The following is a 21777-nucleotide window of genomic DNA, read 5'->3' as shown; positions in this document are numbered from 1 at the left end:
GAGGGTTAATTTGAGAGTTGTCGATTTAAGACTTCAACATCCTCTAACTTACTGAGAAGGTTTGATTGAGTTGTTGGGTCAAAGGTCTTAAATTGGATTAATTGTTTTTGTTGTTCCTTCTAATAAGTCCGCTTGGAAGCTCTCTACAATGCACTTAAGGACATGGAAGAGATAATCACATCATAGAACCTGAAGCCACTGGGCCAGTCTTGAGTCATGAACTACTACACAATGGTGAGGCTAATTTTACACAAATGCAAATCTTGTCCAAACTTATTTCATGAAACAAAGGTCTTACATCTCCTAATTAGTAGTCTTCTGTCAGAACTCCAAGTGCTGATACTCTTTTGTCAGACACATCTGATCTTCAAACATTCTTGATCGAGCCACGGTTTGAATGCATCATCACGAACCACATTCTGAGAAACAACAACATCAGTTGCATCATATATAACAAAGTATCTCTACTCTTTAGAACAATTGAAAAGACCAGATAAACCAGATCATTTACCGTTATATAAAAGATAAACCCGCGCAACAGGTTCAGAGCTTTACGCTCATCCTTTTCACGCAAAGAGTCAAGGTACTGCTTTTTGAAGTCTGTGGAATCAAACCAAACCACAACTTAATATGAAACAACACTTTCCCTAACATTCTAAGAGATCCAATTCGAAGTTTCTTCGTGTATGGAATCAGAAACAAGCCTTTTCAATTTAGCATATCAATTTATTAATTTTATGATATCGTTTCAAGAAGATAAGCTAAGCAAAGCACTCCACCTGGTAACGTACCTGGATACCTATCGAGATATGAAGGTTTCTTTTTGTTCGTTGGAAAGCTAAACTCTGTTCCATCTCGTAGTTCTATATGTCTGGATGACACTCCATGCACTGATGCTTCCTTGTGAAGTTCCTTGAGCTCTGTTACAGTGTATGGCTGCTTCAGAACATTCATTATCTCCCTCCTAAACCAAGAATTGCGTTGATCACTGCTCTCTTCATCCAAATCCTTGTAACATTCCAACAAACGACAATGTTAATACATAAAATCTGAAATAGAAAAGAGGAACTTGAAAGAAAAGCAAAAGTGATTGAAGGCTATACTTACAATCACTTTATAACTTTTTGATGGCACAAATGGAGAATCCTCTTCTTCCAGAAACGGACAATCTCCAACCACAATAATATCAGAATCAGAATCAGACAAAGACACTGTATGATCCTCCTCACACTTTACTTTTATCTCTTTTTCAGGATTAGTTCTTGAACTTTTCGAATTTTCCACTAACCGTTTGAGATAAGATCTGTAAACCTCATCCAATACAATGTCATCCTCAAAATTCTCCTTCTCGCTAGCGTCGCCATTATTGTGTTGGGAGTTTCTTCTCACATGACTTGTAATAAGCATTGCTTCAACACTCTTCTGACTCACAAGACTCTCTCTTCGCCTTAATTTGAAACCGGCTTCTTTTGTTACCTTCTCTGTACTTGCTTGAACATGAGGAGGCTTTGGCTCAACATTCTTCTTGGTTACACGAATAGTGTTTCGATCTTCTCTACTCCGCTTATTTGTAAACACTGCTTTAAACTCCCGCTTGTCATATCCACCATTATCTACTTCATACCTAATAGACCTTAGTGGATTGTCACTCAGATTTAAACTTCCATCTTCTCTGAAACTATCCAACAACTTTATATACTGATAATCCATTTTGGTACCCCAGTCATCATCATCATCACCATCATCATCAGAAGCAACAGCAGAAACAACCTGTTGGATGTTGGAAGGATTAGTTTTGCCAGCATCCATCATATACTCTTCTTTCACTTTACCACAACGAACATCTTCATCTTTATCAGCATCTAAGTCTATTACAATAAACTCCTTCTTCACAGCTCTCATTGTAGCAGCAGAATTCATCAAAGTTCTCATCTTTAAACGGAAAACAATCAGATTCCTGAAAATGACATAGCCTTCACTAAATTAAACATTAGAGACGAATCCTAAACTAGAATTGACTCAAAATCCTAAAAATGCTAAATTTGAGTTCGATTCAATGACCACTCAAACACACAAATTCTCGTTGGGGCCAAATTAGAGCATGCAGGAGTAGAAATTTAGAAAACACTTACAAATGCAAGAAGAGTGGAATGGGTTCACTTACAAATGCCAGAAAGATCTTTCGTACAGAAGCTATTATTCCATTACTGAAAGAAGAAGAATATCATTTAAAAGAAACATCTCGATGAAGAGAAACCCTAAATTTAGAAAAGGAATTAACTTCTCTCATCGAACATCACGCCGTAGCTCACATTCCGACTCACTGTACTACTGTAGAGACATTGACAGTTAGTTACTACAGTCATAAGAGAGCTTTTGTGTTTGGTCATAATTGATTATTTCATTTCAGGCCCATAAATAATAAGGCCCAACTTTGTAAATTGGGCTCAGGCTTTTGTTCATTATTTTTGTATAAATAGTTAAATGAAAAAATTATGGTAGGAAATAGGATTTGGTTGGAGATGCAAAGACAATGCTATAATTTTCCTCTTATTTATCTAATCCACATGAAAACTATAAGCATTATCGTTTTGCTTTTGCTGTTCACAGGGAAAAATCCACTGGAAAATTGTGGATGGGTATGTATGTGGATGTGGCCGGTGATAAATATCTACTAAATGGGGACCGTACGACTTAGCCACGGAACTCGAGAACGTTACCGAACATTCCATATGTCAAACTAAGATTATGATGACACCACTCTACTACATAGAGTATTAGAATCTACTGTTTTTTAACTTTTTTTTTCCATAGCACATTAATACTATTTATCTATCAAAATACAAGGTATAATAATATAGTTTAGAAAGCTTTGCAATGTCGCAAAGGTGTGTTATTCTTTGTTAGTACAAAATTGCGATTTAGGTTAGACTTTTCATTTTTCTATGGCAGAAAGTAAATGAGATTATCCGGTTATATTATCAAGTTAATTTTTTCATTCTTATACTGTTTTTACTTAATATTAAAAAAAATCAAAGATGATAATTAAATACGCTATCAAATTTTCATATAAAAGTAGCTATATGTCATAGTTGACACAAGAAAATTAGCTAAATGTCATGTTTATTGACTTTTCTTCTAGAAACATCATTTTTCATAAAATTAGTCGTTTCATAACCCATTTCCGGGAACCTTCCTCCGCTTTAATCTCTTCCGTACACACTAATCATATAAATATGTTGCTGTACGTGTATATATGTTTTATAGACGATAAAGATTGCACAATTTCTCAATAAATAGATTTACACATTTCCTCAACATAACCAAAAGATCCAAACTACCCTTCTCTGATCAAATGGATTGTTCATTCATAACTACAAACGATCTCCGAAGAATGTTCAAGACGCTCGACAAGAACCAAGACGGGCTTGTGACCCTCGACGAGCTCCTTTGGATTCTTGATAAACTCGGTTGGGCCGAACACACTCCCGATGAGCTTGAACTGATCGTTGGTAAACAGAGCCTCGATTTAGACGAGTTCCTTCGGTTCTACTACGACGCTGTTTTAGATAGCAAAGGATCTAAGAAGAATATTGATGTTGTTGCTGATAATGATGAAGCGATTGCGAGGGCGTTTAATGTGTTCGATGTGAACGGAGATGGTTATATTTCAGCGGAGGAGCTTCGTGATGTGTTGGAACGGCTAGGGTTTGAGGAGGAGGCAAAGGCTTGGGATTGTGGGAGAATGATTCGAGTTCATGACAAGAATCTTGATGGTTTTGTTGACTTTGAAGAATTCAAGAACATGATCTTACATGTCTAATGATGGTGATACACATGTGACATGTGTGTGTAGTCCTTTTACATGTTTGATGTGTTATTTGCAAATTGCAATCACTATATGTAAAGTATATCTTTGCTTATCCGATGTGTTGATGTATAAACTGTCTAGCTTTTATACTATGATAAATTATTAATTTTGGTAATGAAATGGCTCTTCTCACTAAAGCCGTTAGTAGATATATATGTATGGATTATCAATTTTCAGTGTATTAGTTTCAATCCAGCTTAAGCTAAAATGTCCAAAGGATTGCCTTTTTTTGTTTGTTTATCAAATTGTTCGACTTAAAAGTTCTAGGGAATCCAAGTCTTATATGAACGCACAAAACGTCAGAAATAACATAATCTATGACAATTTCAAGCCATGTGGAGAGAAAAAAGGTTGTGGCGATAAATAGTATAGCGTGTGATCATTGTGACGATATGACTAGATTTCTGTTATAATTAGCTGAATATTTGACTATTTTGTTTCTTTAGTAGTTTCTCTGTATGATGCATAATTTTTAGCATTATGGTCAACTGTTTTACACGTGATATATAATAAACCCTTCAAACCCATTTAAAAGAAGAAAAAAAACACTAGCCATATTAACAGACCAAAACGGAATTTGCAAATGAAAACTAACTTCATAAATGGCTTCGTATATATGTTTCTTAATTCTTTCTGCAAAATCAGATTAGTAGCTCACTAACATAAATAAATCCAAGAAAGAGATGAAGAGAAAATATAGTGAAACTGTTTATTACAAAAAAATTGTGAAGAAGTTTGTGGCAAAAAAACTGTTTAATTAGCGTATGATCATTGTGAAGAAGTTTTGTAAACAGTTTCAATGTAATCTGCTAATTATTTCAGTTTTGTTCAAAGTATATAATGCTTGATACCATAATCATGAATTGAAGATTTATTTCGTATGGTTATGTCGTGTGCTTTTAGTTGGGAATATCTTATGTTGTTTCGTTTTAGGATTCTCTAATCTTGTTAAACCGACATGAATTGGTTTTTCTTGGTTCCCATGGTACAACTGGTTATTAAATATTTTTGGGGACTTCAAGATATTATATATGTGATGCTACAGAACTTGATAAACATATGTATTTAATTTTCGAACATGACATATGTAACCTTTTTAACTGAAGCTAGACCATGTGGGTAAACAAGTACTAGTATCTATCTACTCAAGAAAAACCTAAAAGTTTTATCTCAAATGAGAAAACCATCATGATGCCAAAATTGGCAAGTAGGTTGGCATTTGATTCTGTGCATATGAAATTAAAGGATCCGTATGTGTTGGGTGATGCAGAGATTCATTAAATGTGGATATAACTTCTAAACTACCCAAAATTTATCTACATTTAATCATCTTACCATCCACGGCCAATATTCATATCTCCTTGGGTTTAAAAGTTTTTGTGTACACTCACAGTCAGGCTCACAATGTCACAAGAATCACTCAGCTTTTGACAATTAATATGATAAGAACAAACTTCTTGATATTCAATTTTGGTTACAAGTGTACAGTTGTGTCTTTGTATATGTAATTGTTTTATAACTACCAAATTTTCTATAAATAATCTTGTTTTCTAGTGGACGATATATATAATTTAAAAGAGTTTAGAGTTAAATTTAAATTGTTGGTTTACATATCCTAAGCTAGAGTTTGGGTTGATGTGTTATTCATCTTGTATTTTTAGGGTTCAGGGTTAATCAGTGTACAATGAAATATGGTTGTTAAAGATCTATTTTTTTTATTAGTATTGATCGTATGTATAAAACTATAAAAATGGTTAACTAATTAGAACAACTGTTTTAATATTTCATGTGATCAAAAGTTTTAATTTGGAAAATATTGCGTGGATGAGTCATATCATATCTATATACTTAGTTATTTGGAGAAGAAAAAAAAATCAATACTCAACAGTCAACACTCAAACATAAATATGAGAAAGTACAAGTCGCTCAACCAATCCTCACAAATGCGTACTCATAACCGTACGCAAAACTAACATCATGTGGAGTGTGGACGTTGACACTAGAAATCAATGCTATAAGATATGTGTAAGGTTTTCAAATAGTTTAATTTAAGATGCTCTTTTTTAGTACCAAATGTGTAATACCAAACTAACATCACGCGAGAATATTTTAGATTGATTATCCATAAATAATTTACTCGTTTGATTTGATGTATCCATGCATGCATATATAATTCCCTATCATCTTAACCTCATATGAACATTTTTTATAATGAATGAAAAAAAAAAATATTCTACTAATGAATATAATAAATATTCGGAACGATGAAACATTAGTTCAGTTAGCTCCTTCGACCGTAGTTCAACTAAGAACTTGTCGTCACAATTTTGGAAGCTTTATAAAATAGAGAGTTCGTTGGGTCCGTCCAACTTTTGTTAGTTGCCTAGTTGGTAAACTTTGTCCTTTATTTATTGCCCACCTCCATTTTTATATACTCACGTCACTCACCAATAAATTTTGGTTAAAAGAAAAAAAGAGAGAGATTTCTTCTTATTTATTAACCAAATTTAGTATTTTGATAAGTTAAGAAATTAAAGAAGATTTGTTTATTTCACTTCATCAAGCTGATTTCGTGGGCCAGAAGTGATCAATTATAGTTACCAAAAATAAAACAAAATGACCTAAACTCCAACACCACCTTCATGAAGTTGAAAACATTTTGAAGATTTTTATAAATACATCCAACCCCCTAACCTTTTCACAAACCTCATACCCATACAATACAAAACATTAACAAAAATCAAAGTATGGAACTCTTACTTCCACACCCTTCGAACTCAACACCTCTCACCGTCCTCGGCTTCTTAGACCGAGCCGCCTCTGTCTACGGCGACTGTCCGTCCATCCTCCACACCACTAACACCGTCCACACTTGGTCCGAAACCCACAACCGCTGTCTTCGAATCGCCTCGGCTCTCACTTCTTCCTCTCTCGGCATAAACCGAGGCCAAGTTGTCTCCGTCGTAGGTCCCAACGTCCCGTCCGTCTACGAGCTTCAGTTTGCTGTCCCAATGTCCGGAGCCATCTTAAACAACATCAACCCTCGTTTGGACGCACATGCACTCTCTGTCCTCCTGCGTCACAGTGAATCTAAGCTCGTTTTCGTCGATCCCAATTCAATCTCCGTAGTCCTCGAAGCAGTCTCGTTCATGAGGCAAAACGAGAAACCTCACCTTGTCCTCCTAGACGACGACCAAGAGGACGGTTCTTTGTCTCCTTCGGCCGCATCAGATTTTCTTGACACATACCAAGGAGTTATGGAGAGAGGAGATTCAAGATTCAAGTGGATCCGTCCTCAAACCGAGTGGCAGCCTATGATTCTCAACTATACTTCTGGAACAACGTCATCTCCCAAAGGAGTAGTGTTGAGCCACAGAGCAATTTTCATGCTAACCGTAAGCTCATTGCTTGACTGGCATTTTCCGAACAGGCCGGTTTACTTGTGGACTCTACCAATGTTCCACGCCAATGGTTGGGGGTATACATGGGGCACTGCGGCGGTTGGAGCCACCAACGTCTGCACCCGTAGAGTCGACGCGCCGACTATCTATGACTTGATCGATAAGCATCACGTAACTCACATGTGTGCCGCACCAATGGTTCTCAACATGCTAACCAACTACCCGTCTCGTAAACCGCTAAAGAACCCGGTTCAGGTATTATTAAATACATCCATGTTCAATACCGGTTTGGTTTATTAAAAACTTCCATTTGAAAATCATTTGGTGAACTTTTGAATAAACTCTGTTTTGTGTTTCTGAAATCAGGTTATGACCGCCGGAGCTCCACCTCCAGCAGCCATCATCTCAAGAGCAGAAACCCTAGGTTTCAACGTCGGTCATGGGTACGGTTTAACGGAAACCGGAGGCCCGGTTGTGTCATGTGCTTGGAAGGCTGAGTGGGATCATCTTGATCCATTGGAAAGAGCAAGACTGAAATCAAGACAAGGAGTAAGAACCATCGGATTCGCGGAAGTTGATGTTAGGGACCCGAGAACCGGGAAGAGTGTGGAACACGACGGTGTTTCCGTTGGAGAGATCGTTTTAAAAGGCGGTTCGGTTATGCTTGGTTACTACAAAGACCCTGAAGGAACCGCAGCGTGTATGAGAGAGGACGGATGGTTCTACAGCGGAGACGTAGGAGTTATACATGAAGACGGTTACTTGGAAGTTAAAGACCGGTCAAAGGATGTGATCATATGCGGAGGAGAGAACATAAGTAGTGCCGAGGTTGAGACGGTTCTGTATACAAATCCAGTAGTTAAAGAAGCCGCGGTGGTGGCTAAACCGGATAAGATGTGGGGAGAGACACCGTGTGCTTTTGTGAGCTTGAAGTATGATAGTAATGGTAATGGGTTGGTGACTGAGAGGGAAATAAGGGAGTTTTGTAAGACGAGGTTACCTAAGTATATGGTTCCAAGGAAAGTAATTTTTCAGGAGGAGCTTCCAAAGACTTCTACTGGAAAGATACAGAAGTTTCTTCTAAGACAAATGGCTAAGTCTCTGCCTTAAAGATTCGCTTGAGTTATTGAGGATATGAAGAAGAATCTCCAAGAATGAAGTAAAGAATGACATTTATTTTGTGTTGTATTATTGTTGTACCCTTAAGAAGGGATTAGTTTCCAAACAAGCTTGCTACTATTTTCATAAGAAACTATATGAAGAACTATTCAGAACAGAGTGTCACTCCAACCAATTTCAGAATAACTTCTGCATCAAGCAGAAAAATCGACTATATCTAGTTCCGGAGTCAATTTCTTGTACGAAATACCATTAAATCAATCCAAAGAACAAAAAGGAAAATCTTCAAAACAGAATCGCCTGATGTGCAAGCTAATGAGTACGAAAACAGAGAGAGAAGATCTAAGAAAGGAAAATCGGAGGGTAAATAAGATCCAAGTGATTATGAACTGGTCCATGACATATTTGTTTAACTTCTTTATTTTCGTCTTCTTCGTCAATGACTAAGATTTTGCCGATCTCATTCGTCGTTTGTGTTCATACAACCATTCTCTCTAAAATATTTGTGATCTCATAAGAGAGATATGAAGTATATAGAAAACGATATCGGTTTTGCTGCAATGTGTGTCGTCAGCTCTAAGTATTGGGCCTTAAGCTATAAGTATTGGGCCTTTCGTAAGGCCAAATATACTTGTTTGACCAATTCGCATGGTTATGTTTTCTATGGTTTGAACTAAAACTTTGAATATGTAGCCATGATCTTGTGTTTTTGTTTTTAAAATGTAAACTTTTTAATTGCTAAATTAGATCATTTTGGTCGACTGTGATTTGAAGTCCAGAATCAGGGTTATTAATATTTTTGATAAAATCATGTGTTGTTGGCTTTGTAACTTTTTTTGTTATAAACACATCTTAAGGATAGATATTTATGAGGTTTTGAAAGTTGTGTCTTATTAAAATAAATATTAAGAATTCATGTAGTATCTTAAAAGCGAATTAATGGTAAGTTCTTAATATTTATCTTACAGAATCATATTAGTAATATTTTTGATAAAATCATGTGTTGTTGGCTTTGTAACTTTTTTGTTATAAACACATCTTAAGGATTGATATTTATGAGATTTGAAAGTTGTGTCTTATTAACAAAAACAAACAAATCCATGATAGATTGTCTTATTAAGATGTGTTTATAACAAAAACAAATCCATGATAGATTTTTGAAATATACCGTACTATAGAAATTAAATAGTTTTGGGACATAAACCTAAATTTGTTTGTTTGTCCCAAGTACGATGTACTATTAAACCTAAATTTAGCCCATACTTCGATGAGTTGAGTAAGAGTTTGGATTCAATGTGTTGTTTCTTATAGAGCTTTTAAGTTGGTTAAATTACTAAAATAAGTAAGCTTTACAAATGATCAGTTTAGGATATGTTTTAGTATAAATGACAGGTAAGGTCAAAACTAATATTGGATTATGTGTAAAACTGTAGAAGTAGTTGGACCTAATTTGTTAGTTGATTTTCATCTCAAATTTATGTAAACTGTCTCTAGGCTCTTTATTTTTTGCCCACCAACATTTTCTTATAGTTAACCTTGTTTTATAGATTCTCTCATGGCCAATTGTACTTTGATATGTTAAGAAGCTATGAAAATTTAGCTTACTTGTTTAATTCACTTTTTCATTTTTTTTTTGTCACTTTATCAACCTAATTTTGTTGGGCCATATGTAATGTAACCATACAACGAATAAAAAAGACAGAACTCAACTTTAAAAGGGGAACCTCTTCTTAGAATTCATAGAAGACAAGTTTAAAATCATTGAGTGGTTCACAAAATCATAACGATACTATAGTTTCTTGCAGCTAACTAATGGAACTCTTACTTCCACACCCATCAAACTCAACTCCACTCACCGTCCTCGGCTTCTTAGACCGAGCCGCTTCCGTCTATGGTGACTGTCCGTCCATCCTCCACACTGCAAACACCGTTCATACTTGGTCCGAAACACATAACCGCTGTCTCCGTATCGCATCGGCTCTAACTTCCTCCTCTATCGGAATTAAACAAGGCCAAGTCGTCTCTGTCGTGGGTCCCAACGTCCCGTCCGTCTATGAGCTTCAGTTTGCTGTCCCAATGTCCGGAGCCATCTTAAACAACATCAACCCTCGCTTAGACGCACACGCACTCTCTGTCCTCCTGCGTCACAGCGAATCCAGACTCGTTTTCGTCGACCACCGTTCTATATCCTTAGTCCTTGAAGCAGTTTCATTATTCACACAACACGAGAAACCTCACCTCGTCCTCCTGGACGATGACCAAGAGAACGATTCTTCATCCGCATCAGATTTTCTTGACACGTACGAAGAAATTATGGAGAGAGGAAATTCAAGATTCAAGTGGATCCGTCCTCAAACCGAATGGCAACCAATGGTTCTTAACTATACTTCCGGAACGACGTCGTCTCCCAAGGGAGTGGTACTTAGCCACAGAGCGATTTTCATGCTCACTGTTAGCTCCTTGCTTGATTGGTCAGTACCAAACCGGCCAGTTTACTTGTGGACTCTACCGATGTTTCACGCCAATGGTTGGGGTTACACTTGGGGCACCGCAGCGGTTGGAGCCACCAACATCTGCACGCGTAGAGTCGACGCACCGACTATTTACAACTTGATCGATAAGCACAATGTGACCCACATGTGTGCTGCACCTATGGTTCTCAACATGCTAATTAACTATCCATTAAGTACGCCGCTCAAGAACCCGGTTCAGGTACATGAAGAGAAAACCGGTTCACTGCCGGTTAATTTTGTCTATTCAATTTAAGCTTTACTTTGAGATTTTTTGTGATTGAAAACGTTATGAATGAACATTTCTCTCTGTTTCGGTTTTATGACCTTTGAATCAGGTTATGACCTCTGGAGCTCCCCCACCAGCAACCATTATCTCCCGAGCGGAGTCACTTGGTTTCAACGTCAGCCACTCATACGGTTTAACAGAGACTAGCGGTCCGGTTGTGTCATGTGCTTGGAAGCCTAAGTGGGACCATCTTGATCCATTGGAGAGAGCTAGGCTGAAGTCAAGGCAAGGAGTAAGAACACTCGGATTCACGGAAGTCGATGTAAGGGATCGAAAAACAGGAAAGAGTGTGAAACACGACGGAGTTTCGGTTGGAGAGATTGTTTTCAGAGGCAGCTCAGTCATGTTGGGATACTACAAAGACCCTCAAGGAACTGCGGCTTGTATGAGAGAGGACGGGTGGTTCTACTCTGGAGACATCGGGGTTATACACAAAGATGGTTACTTGGAGATCAAAGATCGGTCAAAAGATGTGATCATATGCGGAGGAGAAAATATAAGCAGCGCAGAGATTGAGACGGTTCTGTATACAAATCCGGTGGTGAAGGAAGCTGCGGTGGTGGCTAAACCGGATAAGATGTGGGGAGAGACACCATGTGCTTTTGTGAGCTTGAAGTGTGATAACAATGGTGATGGTTCGGTTCCCGTGACCGAGAGAGAGATAAGGGAGTTTTGTAAGACGAAGTTACCTAAGTACATGGTTCCGAGGAAAGTGATCTTTCAGGAGGAACTTCCCAAGACTTCCACAGGAAAAATTCAGAAGTTTTTGCTAAGACAAATGGCTAAGACCCTGTCTTGAACAAGTCCATTAAATAAAAGACTATCTTTGATTTTATTGTTCAAAAACTATCATGATGATTAAGATTTAGGTTCGTTCAAAACTCTCTTTTTATCACTTTTGTAAGACTAAGTAAAATAGGCCTTTAAAACCGTGATATGGCCCAAAATCTTGGGTTCGACAACATATACTGTATGGTTTTTCAGACTATGCGTTGTCTGATAAGCTCAATAGGGTTTACGTGAGGAAGAAGAAAGCACTAAGTTCTGATGATTTAAATGGTACAAAGGTTCTAGAAGCTACAGAAGGGACAGGTGGAGAAGAGGTTATAGAAGCTGCTAGTGAGTCAGGTGGATTAGAAGCAGCACAGAAAGTGTGACAGAGGACACGTCAGAGGAAGGAAGAATAAAGAGGATATTCTGAGGTAATATCCGCATCTATCTTTTACTGCTTTTTGGTTATAAATAGGTACTCTCATTGTTTAGAGAGCTTTATGCAATTTGTGTAAACAATCTCGTGTGTGAGATTTAGAGGATGAGTCTAGAAATGATGTTCTAGATCATCTTCTCATGAATTGTAACTTTTGGTTAAGAAATAAAGGAGTTTGGAGTTTGTTTCTTAACAAATTTGCGGTGAGCGTGGATCGAACACGCGACCTTCAGATGAATGGGTATTGGTGCCAGAGAAGGTGTTAGATACTCGTTACTCAGCTGAAGGTGTGTTAGAAGCGTTGGTTCAGTGGCAAGGCTTACCAACTCATGAGACGTCATGGGAAGTACTTACCGAGCTGCGGCAACAGTTTCCTGCAATAGAGCTTGGGGACAAGCTGAGTTCCGAAGGGGGGGGGGGGTATTGATAAGCTCAATAGGGTTTACGTGAGGAAGAAGAAAGCACTAAGTTCTGATGATTTAAATGGTACAAAGGTTCTAGAAGCTACAGAAGGGACAGGTGGAGAAGAGGTTCTAGAAGCTGCTAGTGAGTCAGGTGGATTAGAAGCAGCACAGAAAGTGTGACAGAGGACACGTCAGACGAAGGAAGAATAAAGAAGATATTCTGAGGTAATATCCGCATCTATCTTTTACTGCTTTTTGGTTATAAATAGGTACTCTCATTGTTTAGAGAGCTTTATGCAATTTGTGTAAACAATCTCGTGTGTGAGATTTAGAAGATGAGTCTAGAAATGATGTTCTAGATCATCTTCTCATGAATTGTAACTTTTGGTTAAGAAATAAAGGAGTTTGGAGTTTGTTTCTTAACATTGTCGCATTGGTTGCTTTTCTTTCCGCTTTCTCAATAACCGAAACACTTAAACTAGAAACAAATCTTGAACTAAGCCATTAAGATGAAGGGAACCACAGGATGCCAGAGCCTACCTTTTCATATTTGCAACTTTCGTGGTATTTTGACTATTTTCAAATAATACTAATGCCATATGGATGATGAATGGTGATAATTATCTATATATATTACGATAATTATATTTACTAGTCATTCGTCAGTAGTACTCGAAAAAAAAAGTCTTGACATAATTTTATTGAAAACGGGCGAGTAAATTTGGAAGTATTCACTTTAATCATTCCACATGGATATTTGAAAAAGATGTGTGAATTGAAAATTTGAAGTACTTTTTAATTCATTTTAGCTATCATTCATATGAATGCACGCGTCATTTGTGTTTTAATTTGCTACCTTATTAGATTTTCAGTTAGTTACAGTGTTTCTATCAAACGAAAAACTATGAGTTATGACTCGTGATTCATGTGCGGAATTATGTATACTTAAGTAATATGATACTGTTTTAATAAATTATCTAACGGCCGAAAGGTAAAGGTAGAAAAAAGGTGAGTGAAGCCAATAATCCAAATCATGATTAACTTGGAAAAGGAATAAGTGGCTTTAATCAGTATCTCAATTAGTTTTATACGTAGTTGCAGCATAACTAATTGGTTCTCAAATGAAAACTTATTATACAAGGCCACGTGAGGGAAATAGCAAGATTCATATAATAAACTATTGTTTTTACATGTTAGCTTGTACCACAAGTCTCATCAAGTAATAAATTGAGGGCAAATCTAAGAGCTTTTTTCTCTCCTTAAGACGAAAAGAGAGGATTAGATAGAGAGTGAATATCGATGAGCACGGTAGAAAAAGCGGTGGAGGTGGTGGCGATACAGGATGGAGAGTGGCGGTTGGGGCCGAAACAAGGGAGTGTGTTCCCAAAAAAGAGGATGCTGGTGAAGTCAATGATTATGAAGACTCTCTTTTCATCTCGATCTCCTTTAAAGTCCAAGCAAATAGTGGAGCTTCCGAGGAACAAGCGCGTGCAGTCTACGCTCCGGTAGCCTTCCAATGATATTTCGGGGGTAATCATTATGAGTCTTAAGAAAGATTATGTTATATTGTATATGTCTACCGAATGATCTCTCTTTCTGGAAAGAGTTTGTACTAATATAAGATGCTTTTTTTTTTCTCTAAGTTCAATAGTTTCTTTGTATTGATTCCTGGCGTTTTAGTGTTAAGATAAGACTTATTATAATTTACTGCGATTAATGTTTAATGCGTGATCTCTATATTGTTTTCATTGAAATCAAAACGTGAGAAGAGAGTGAGAGGCTTCAAACGGTAAAAGCCTAAAACCAATGAGTGTTCAATTAGTAATCGGAAATTTAGTTTATTCGCTCATATATTGATTGTTTAGAATTAGTGAAAACCTTTATAGATGATTAAGTTGGTAATCCAAACCCAAAAAACAAAAAGAGAGTTAGTTATCACTTCGGAATATAATAACAGATTATATTAATCTAATAAATTATACTTAACGACCCTACTGGTTGGTTGAAAGATTTTAGTCTGGATTCATAGACCATCATGATCTGACCACCACATTCATTACAAATTTAAAGTTCTTTCAAATATATATAGCCGAGAAAAAATAAATGTTATAGGAAATATCCTGAAAATATGTTTTAGTGAACCGTGATGTTTATTTAGAGAAAAGCTAAACATAACACGAATATAGAAAAGGCTACGAGTTTTGTTATCCAGACATTATTAATTTGACGTACACTGAGAAAAAGGATTTTTCCCTATTTATATATGTTGCTCAGTGCCCCTGTTTATCAGAATCTATTTGGTCAACGTTCACTGTAAGATTCTGAAATAACCATCGTTAAAATACAAGTATATTAGATTTTTTACTATATGTACGGATCTAGCCATATCGACATAATCATTGATTTTTAATAGACATATGTGCGTGTTGGTTGTTTTGCTTTTTCTTTTCTGTTTTTGTTGAAAATTTTAAAAGATTCTATATACGGAAATTTTAATTTATCAATGGCAAAATAATCTGATTAAAATTAAGAGAATGACCATCAACTTACAAGAATTAAGTAAAAACAATTCATGCAAAGTAATAGACAAGTTACTCTCAATCTATTACCGATGGACATGGCTCATCATCATCAGGATTAATTCATAGATGCAACAAAGTATTGTAAGTTTAAGTGATACAAAAAAAAAAACAAAGTTGAAATATTGCTGCAAAACTATTACTATTATTTTGTTTTTCTTTCCTTTTTGGATGACTGATTTGATAATAAGTTACCGTGGAAATAGTTAAACCCTATACTACATAAGTAAAATATCTACCAATCAAAGGCATTATTATATTGCCTATTTAATTTGCTTAGTGTTCTTTCTTGCCACTAGAAACATTTTTAATTAACGCTTAACTAAATCATATTACATGATTTTCTCTTTTTCTCACTCTTTTTATATTACATGTTTTTGCGTCTTTTCACTTAATAATAACTAGATATTTGAAACAATCGAGGTGCATATGTAGATCTCCCAAAAAACGAGTCAACACGGTCATTCTCAAAGATTCAGGTCCACCGCTCCTAGACTTTAAGAAATGTTCAATTTTATCAGTTTGTTCATTATCATCTAACCTTTTTGTTTCATATCTATCAATTTAGGAACTAAAAGTAAGTACTGTTTTGTGGAAATGGAGTTACCATCGTAGTTCTAGCTATCTATTCGTCTATAAATTTGATTAAACTTATTAAAAAAATATGTTGGATTAAACTTATATATATATATATATGATGATTATAGAATTAACTAATCAATGATAATTAATGATTAGTCAATATGTTAGAAATTTATAATGCCAGTAAAAATCAAGGTAGCTCAAAGCCGTCAGATCGAGCTTTAATTTGGAACTACTAATAATGTTCATACCGATCCGTAAATATTTTTTTGGGCTAATCACTCATGTTTCATATGTGACAAAATTTATAATGACAGTAATATGTTACGTAACATAAGACATAAATTATTATAGGGAATTAGGGATACTTCTTAACGGCCGAAAGGTGAAAGTGGAAAGAAATAAAAGGGAGAAATGGAAGACCTATCCAATTTGGTCCATATATATTTATTGATGATTAACCCAGACAAGCATAAGTGGCTTTCAGTCACTAATTAATTAACTAATTGTAGCATAACTGGTTCTTAGATACGAAGCTTAACATATCTGCCCGGGCCACGTGGGGAATGATTGATAAAAAAAAAAAAAAAAATCGAATTTAGAAAGATCGAGAATCTTTAAACGCGTTAAAGATTTTAAATACCAATGAATGTTTTTAAGTTTGGGGTTATGGTTTACTAAATTTTAAACTAAAACCTTTTAACAAAAAGAAAAAAAAAAACAAAAAACAATAAGCTGCAACTAAAACACTTCGAAAGACAGAAAAACATTATAACAATATATTTCTGTTCTTTAAATTCGATCGAATTGAAACAACTCATAGGAAAATAAAAACTGGTCGATTAAGGAACAAGTAGATGTAGTTTTGGTTTATTCCGTTAACAAAATAAAAAAAATATGAACAGAGTCACGCGAGTCGCTTCCGAAGAAAAAAAGAACGAATATATTAGAAGATTATTTATGTGCCATCACTGTCTATATGGTCCAAACATACAAAATATTGACTATCATTTTTTTTGTCAAATCAATTACTCATTTAATATTCAAAATTTATTTATTTATTTTGTCAACAACAGTATATTACTTAGTTGGTTTAAATAAGCCGATGGAACATTGTTTACAAACGAAAAAATTGCGGGAATACACTAACATTTCGTGCTAAATTAACAATTTTTTGGTGAAAAATTATTGAAAGTTAAATGAATAATTGGAAAATGAAAACTCTCTGAACTTTTAATATATGAACAAATTTTATTGATGAGATCTGCTAAACCTAGAATTTAAGTACAATGCATTAACTAAAAATTACCAAACCAAATTATTAGAAGTCATTTCCCAAAATTCGTCCACAGATATAACACGTTCAATGTTTAAAACAATAAAAGAAATGAGAATTATTTGTAGAATCGCAGACAATATAATCGTTGGTCGTTTAATTAAACCAATGGAAATAATATTATGCCGTTATGTCTGTAATAAGGATAAATTACAATACTAATAATATGTTCATAACAATTATCACGTCTTGAGTTGATGATTTAATTGATAATTTCGTTTGCCCACCTTCAAATCCTTTTAGCTGTTTGCAGCGGAAATCCAACCTTAATTTCCAAGTTGGTGGCCTCCTCATGATGACACACCACCTTGATAATTTCTTAGGAACATTCAATATTTATTTATATATAAAAAAAAAAGGAAATGCAATTAAAAACTATTTCATAAGAAAGAGGTTGTAAGATCATGTACTATATGTTCTTGTTTCGTCTTAATTAATTATAAACCAATTAACGTCTTCTTGGCAAAAAAGTTGCACCGTGACAATTTGCCAGTTCAATAGTTTATTCTGGAAGTCTAATAAAATTAAATATTTCGTTAACTAACATATAGATTGTGATGTAAAAAATTATAAACTTATACACAAAGATTGTCTTTGGTTCATCCATTTTATTAAATATAATCATGGTGATATATGAATGAAAACTAATAAATTATTGGTTAACCACTTCATTACTTTAATGTTCACGCCTGATTATTACTCTACAGCTGTTTCACGATATTGTTAATCGGAATCTCTCAAATTATTGTATTTCGTTTTGATTTAATTTTTATTTGGAAAAAGTATCGCAAATTCACAGCCGCTAGCCATTAGTTATCTGGAGTTGTAGTTATTGTCATATGAAACTAATAAAAATTTTGCACAAAAAAATAAAAATAAAAATGAAACTAATAAAAATCATAATTTTGTTTTCTCTTTAATTCAATCTTCATCAATCATCATGTTCTTTCATTTTTCCACACAAATCTAAATCTTTGACAATAAAGTCTCTAGTTCTAGATCATATCATTCGTGAATTTCCAAAAAATAAAATGGGGTCCTTGGCAGATCTTTGTACTGTTCCTAAGGACCAAGCATATATATATACAGGTATATGGTGTGGTCTGAACACAAACAAAAAAAAAAAGTTTTTAAAACTTGACAGAAAGAACAAAAAACAATTATGGGAAAAACAAAGAAACAAATGTAGAAAAGGGGCTTTTACTCAAAATCCTAACTTTAATTCTCCTTGACACGATTAGATAAAAAATGATATAGTCTAGATCCATTGTACAAAATCGAATCTACATATGTTGTTATGTTTATTGTCTCTACACAATTATTTTCAACAAGGTCACATCTCTTGATCTTCCTTGTAAATATGTTACTCCGTGAAACAAAACATTTTGAACGCCAAAACAGCAGAAACGTTATGATTAAAAGACAATTCAATTAAAAAATTCTATTATAAATTTTAGGTTTTTGAAATAGAAGATGTTTTGGTTATTACTGTACTGAACTATACATTTAACTAAACAAAGAAATTATCGAATGATTAGTATCATTCGTTAAAATTTAATGATTAATTTGGTAACAGTAAAAAGTCATTAATTATTAGTATATGATAAATTAATAGTAAGACATCACTTATTATCATATCATTAGAAAAAAATATAACAGTAAGTAGTTAACATAATTATTTATTGCTTTTTAGATAAGACTTAAGAGGCACGAATAACAAATAATAAAGTACTAAACATATATGTCGAATGTTGTCTTCCCGTTGCCTTGTACTAACGTAAGACTGATACTACATTCCCATGGTGGCGCCAACTCATCAGCCAAGTAAATAAATATAAATTAATTAACAAAATAACGGCGATGCATGGAAATTTCTATTATAATGTTTTATCTTATTTTATTTTATTTCTTCAGGGTTCCACGTATCCACTGATATCCCAGAAAATATCCAAATGTTATGGAAATTAAATGTAAGTTTCGCTTAATTTGTTTTTTTTTCTTAAACTTAAATCATAAGTACAAGATATCAACTAAATTTCCTCTTTGCAGCAATGGGTGGCTGACACGTTGGACATGGAGCAACTTAGAAATTAAGTTTTTTCATTTATTTTTGAAAATGGACTTATGGCAGAAGTTTGATTCTCATCTCATATTTTCTATATAAACCCGAGCCATAGTGTGCATGGTTCCTCACAATTACAAAAGCAACAAACAAACACATATATACAAATACACATACACTTATCAACATAAACAGCCTAAAGATGAGTTCTAAAGGAGAAGGCTCTAGTTCTACGGCGGAGAGGGAGGTGAAGAAACAAGTAGCGAGTGTGATTCCCGTTACGAGGAAGCTGGTGAAGACTATGGCCGCGAAAGCCATTATCTCTGCTCTCACGCCATCCGGTTGTGGCCGGCACTCTGACTCTACCGGCGACGGCAAAGGTAACGGAGGGCGCGTGTACCCCGGTACTCATCGTTGATCGGCCATTTTCTTGGGATTGAAGATATATATGCCGTCATGATCGTTTATGGGTTTTCTTTTTATGTTTTTTTTTTATATATCTAAATGTTGGTGTTCTCGTTGATAATTATAAGCTTTTGATAATTATGCTTCTCTCTTTCTTTCTTCTTAAAGATTTAAATGTTTTCTCTACTATTCAGTTTCCGGTAGGGGCTGGGTGACGAAAGATTATGATATCTTTCTTTAATTTGTAAACAAAAATCAAATTATGATGATTGTGACGGTTAATTGTGTTTATGGTATTAGTCGTAATTATTCACTCCTTTTGTTTATCATTGATAAACTCTAATTCAATATGCCACCGTGATGTCTCGATAATCGAGATTTGTAAATGTTAAATAGGGGTATACTCTCAATTAGGTTTTGTCGTGAAACTAATTGTGAGCACAGCTGAGCAGCACAAAATGCTTTGACCAGACTTGTTCTGTGTGTGTGGAATTAAAGCATGTGCGTGGGCTTTTGTTGTACTATCCGTGAGTCAGATATAGCATATACTGAATCTTTTGACGAATGAAGAATTTATATAATGAAAATTTTATTTTATTAATTTCAATAACTGTTTTTGGAAACTTCCCTACAATTTCGATAATATTTTTTGTAACCAAGTTCCAAAATGTATTACATGTTTTTATAACTTATAAGAAAATAGATTTTGAAATAACTTATTTACCTTAACACATTAAAATTAAACAATGAGCATAAGAAATCTGCAGGTTTACTATATCATTTGTACCAGGTAGGAAACATTTTAGGCCCACGAGAGCTAATATGTCAAGCCTATTTGACCAATGACATAAATGGTTCGAAATGCAGTTTTGGTTAGTGCCTGCTGAATATACTCAAAATACCATGGCGTAACACATTGTAGAACATGATCTTCTCGCATTTCGGATCCAAAATAACATAGACAAAAAAAAAAAAAAAAAAAAAACTGGAGAAGATTTGTCTTCATTCCAGTTAATAAACTTACAGAAAACTTAAATAATACGAATACCCTAGACCATAGTTGAGTTTAGTAAACCGAACCAGACTTAAACTGGAATATATGTCTCAATAGATCTTTAACACTGATATCAAGATAGATTACTACAGTTTTCGAATCTATAGAACTATAGAAGAGAAGTACAATTATTTGGAGCAGGCTAATTATCTCGACATTCGGTCGTTGGTCTTCACATTAAAAAGAAAGTCATTACTTTACCGCGATTAAAAAAATTGTCTTTGACTCCACAACTGTTTCCAAAATAAGAATCTTCCAAATTATAATTATGATTTCCTACTAATCTTCCCGTTCAACGTTCACACTTCACACTAGCATCTTTGACAACAAAATCTTTATAGTCTCTTATCTACCACATTCCACAAGATAAAAATGACCTTTGGCTTAATCCTGCCTGTAATGCTTTACGATCAAACGATATATTTTGGTTAATTTGGACTGAGCATAAGGAAATAAACCATAAAGAAAACAAAGAGATCAACAAATCAGATTTACTAAAAAAGGGAAATAAACACATATATAGCAACAGCCTATGATATATAGGATGCTTGCTTTTAACTATAAATCTAGACATGATTGGCCCAAAAGTTTTGATATTGTTAGATTCATTGAACTATATCGACAAATCAAACTAAACACGCACTTATTTTCTACAAGGTCTCTCTCGGCTATATAATGATCGAGACCTTTTTCTTTTAGTGCATTTAACTTTTTAGTCAGTAAGGAAAAAAAAACTTTTGGTCAATAGTCAACGTCAAAAAGGATTTGAAAATATTGTTATTAATCAAGCAAGTTAGTCATGAATATGAATTCGTGTATTGAAAATTTAGATGGATTCGGTGGTTGGAACGCATAAAACATTTTGGATTGATGTTTAAATGCCAAAAGAGTGAAAACACTATATACAGCTAAGATTAGAAACCGGTCTAGTAGTCACATTCACTGGACTTTCTTGTAC

The 21777-nt window shown here is 34.8% G+C and overlaps 5 protein-coding genes, 1 non-coding gene and 1 pseudogene across 13 annotated transcripts; 6 read left to right on the top strand and 1 right to left on the bottom strand.

Annotated features, from left to right (window-relative positions):
- Positions 1–27: 27 nt before the first annotated feature.
- On the bottom strand, positions 28–2469 carry AT1G21560 (uncharacterized protein). 6 transcript variants are annotated; one of them, NM_001332510.1, is made up of 6 exons: positions 2282–2369; positions 2133–2207; positions 1108–1957; positions 792–1008; positions 512–600; positions 28–419 (listed from the first exon to the last, which is right to left on the bottom strand). In NM_001332510.1, the coding sequence occupies exons 3-6, from the start codon at positions 1930–1932 to the stop codon at positions 351–353; spliced, it is 1200 nt and encodes a 399-aa protein (NP_001323281.1). In that variant the 5' UTR covers positions 1933–1957; positions 2133–2207; positions 2282–2369; the 3' UTR covers positions 28–350. The 6 variants fall into 6 exon arrangements, with proteins under 6 accessions (NP_001323281.1, NP_001323279.1, NP_001323280.1 ...); NM_001332511.1 differs by having other exon boundaries at positions 2165–2207; NM_001198125.2 differs by having other exon boundaries at positions 75–419; positions 2133–2469.
- A 695-nt stretch (positions 2470–3164) lies between these two features.
- On the top strand, positions 3165–4153 carry AT1G21550 (Calcium-binding EF-hand family protein). The gene has a single exon (NM_102004.3). It carries the CDS (start codon positions 3356–3358, stop codon positions 3821–3823), a length of 468 nt encoding a protein of 155 aa, NP_564143.1. The 5' UTR covers positions 3165–3355; the 3' UTR covers positions 3824–4153.
- Positions 4154–6398: 2245 nt separating this feature from the next.
- On the top strand, positions 6399–8690 carry AT1G21540 (AMP-dependent synthetase and ligase family protein). Its single transcript, NM_102003.4, has 2 exons — positions 6399–7527; positions 7639–8690. The coding sequence occupies exons 1-2, from the start codon at positions 6619–6621 to the stop codon at positions 8380–8382; spliced, it is 1653 nt and encodes a 550-aa protein (NP_173573.1). The 5' UTR covers positions 6399–6618; the 3' UTR covers positions 8383–8690.
- A 1461-nt stretch (positions 8691–10151) lies between these two features.
- Positions 10152–11991, top strand: AT1G21530 (AMP-dependent synthetase and ligase family protein; the record flags this gene model as incomplete). 2 transcript variants are annotated; one of them, NM_001084104.2, is made up of 2 exons in its annotated part: positions 10152–11103; positions 11240–11991. In NM_001084104.2, the coding sequence occupies 2 exons, from the start codon at positions 10204–10206 to the stop codon at positions 11987–11989; spliced, it is 1650 nt and encodes a 549-aa protein (NP_001077573.1). The 2 variants fall into 2 exon arrangements, with proteins under 2 accessions (NP_001077573.1, NP_173572.2); NM_102002.2 differs by having other exon boundaries at positions 10204–11097; positions 11240–11989.
- A 470-nt stretch (positions 11992–12461) lies between these two features.
- Positions 12462–13216, top strand: AT1G21529. The gene has a single exon (NR_143564.1). It is a non-coding gene; the product is annotated as an other RNA (non-coding RNA).
- An 846-nt stretch (positions 13217–14062) lies between these two features.
- AT1G21528 (uncharacterized protein) lies at positions 14063–14525 on the top strand. Its single transcript, NM_001084103.3, has one exon. It carries the CDS (start codon positions 14101–14103, stop codon positions 14308–14310), a length of 210 nt encoding a protein of 69 aa, NP_001077572.1. The 5' UTR covers positions 14063–14100; the 3' UTR covers positions 14311–14525.
- A 4964-nt stretch (positions 14526–19489) lies between these two features.
- On the top strand, positions 19490–20065 carry AT1G21525 (annotated as a pseudogene). Its single transcript has one exon.
- Positions 20066–21777: the final 1712 nt, after the last annotated feature.

This window comes from Arabidopsis thaliana, assembly GCF_000001735.4.
Source record: "Arabidopsis thaliana chromosome 1 sequence".
Taxonomy (NCBI): domain Eukaryota; kingdom Viridiplantae; phylum Streptophyta; class Magnoliopsida; order Brassicales; family Brassicaceae; genus Arabidopsis; species Arabidopsis thaliana.
This window is presented reverse-complemented; position numbering and strand designations above follow the sequence as displayed.

Bases quoted from the DNA above. Each gene is read 5' to 3' on its own strand.
- AT1G21560 (NM_001198125.2), bottom strand. From the start codon at position 1,932: ATGAGAACTTTGATGAATTCTGCTGCTACAATGAGAGCTGTGAAGAAG. The intron at 601-791 runs GTACGTTACCAG...TTGATTCCACAG, and splicing joins ATATCTCGATAGGTATCCAG to ACTTCAAAAAGCAGTACCTT. The intron at 420-511 runs GTAAATGATCTG...GTTGTTTCTCAG, and splicing joins GGTTTATCTTTTATATAACG to AATGTGGTTCGTGATGATGC.
- AT1G21550 (NM_102004.3), top strand. From the start codon at position 3,356: ATGGATTGTTCATTCATAACTACAAACGATCTCCGAAGAATGTTCAAG.
- AT1G21540 (NM_102003.4), top strand. From the start codon at position 6,619: ATGGAACTCTTACTTCCACACCCTTCGAACTCAACACCTCTCACCGTC. The intron at 7,528-7,638 runs GTATTATTAAAT...TTCTGAAATCAG, and splicing joins CGCTAAAGAACCCGGTTCAG to GTTATGACCGCCGGAGCTCC.
- AT1G21528 (NM_001084103.3), top strand. From the start codon at position 14,101: ATGAGCACGGTAGAAAAAGCGGTGGAGGTGGTGGCGATACAGGATGGA.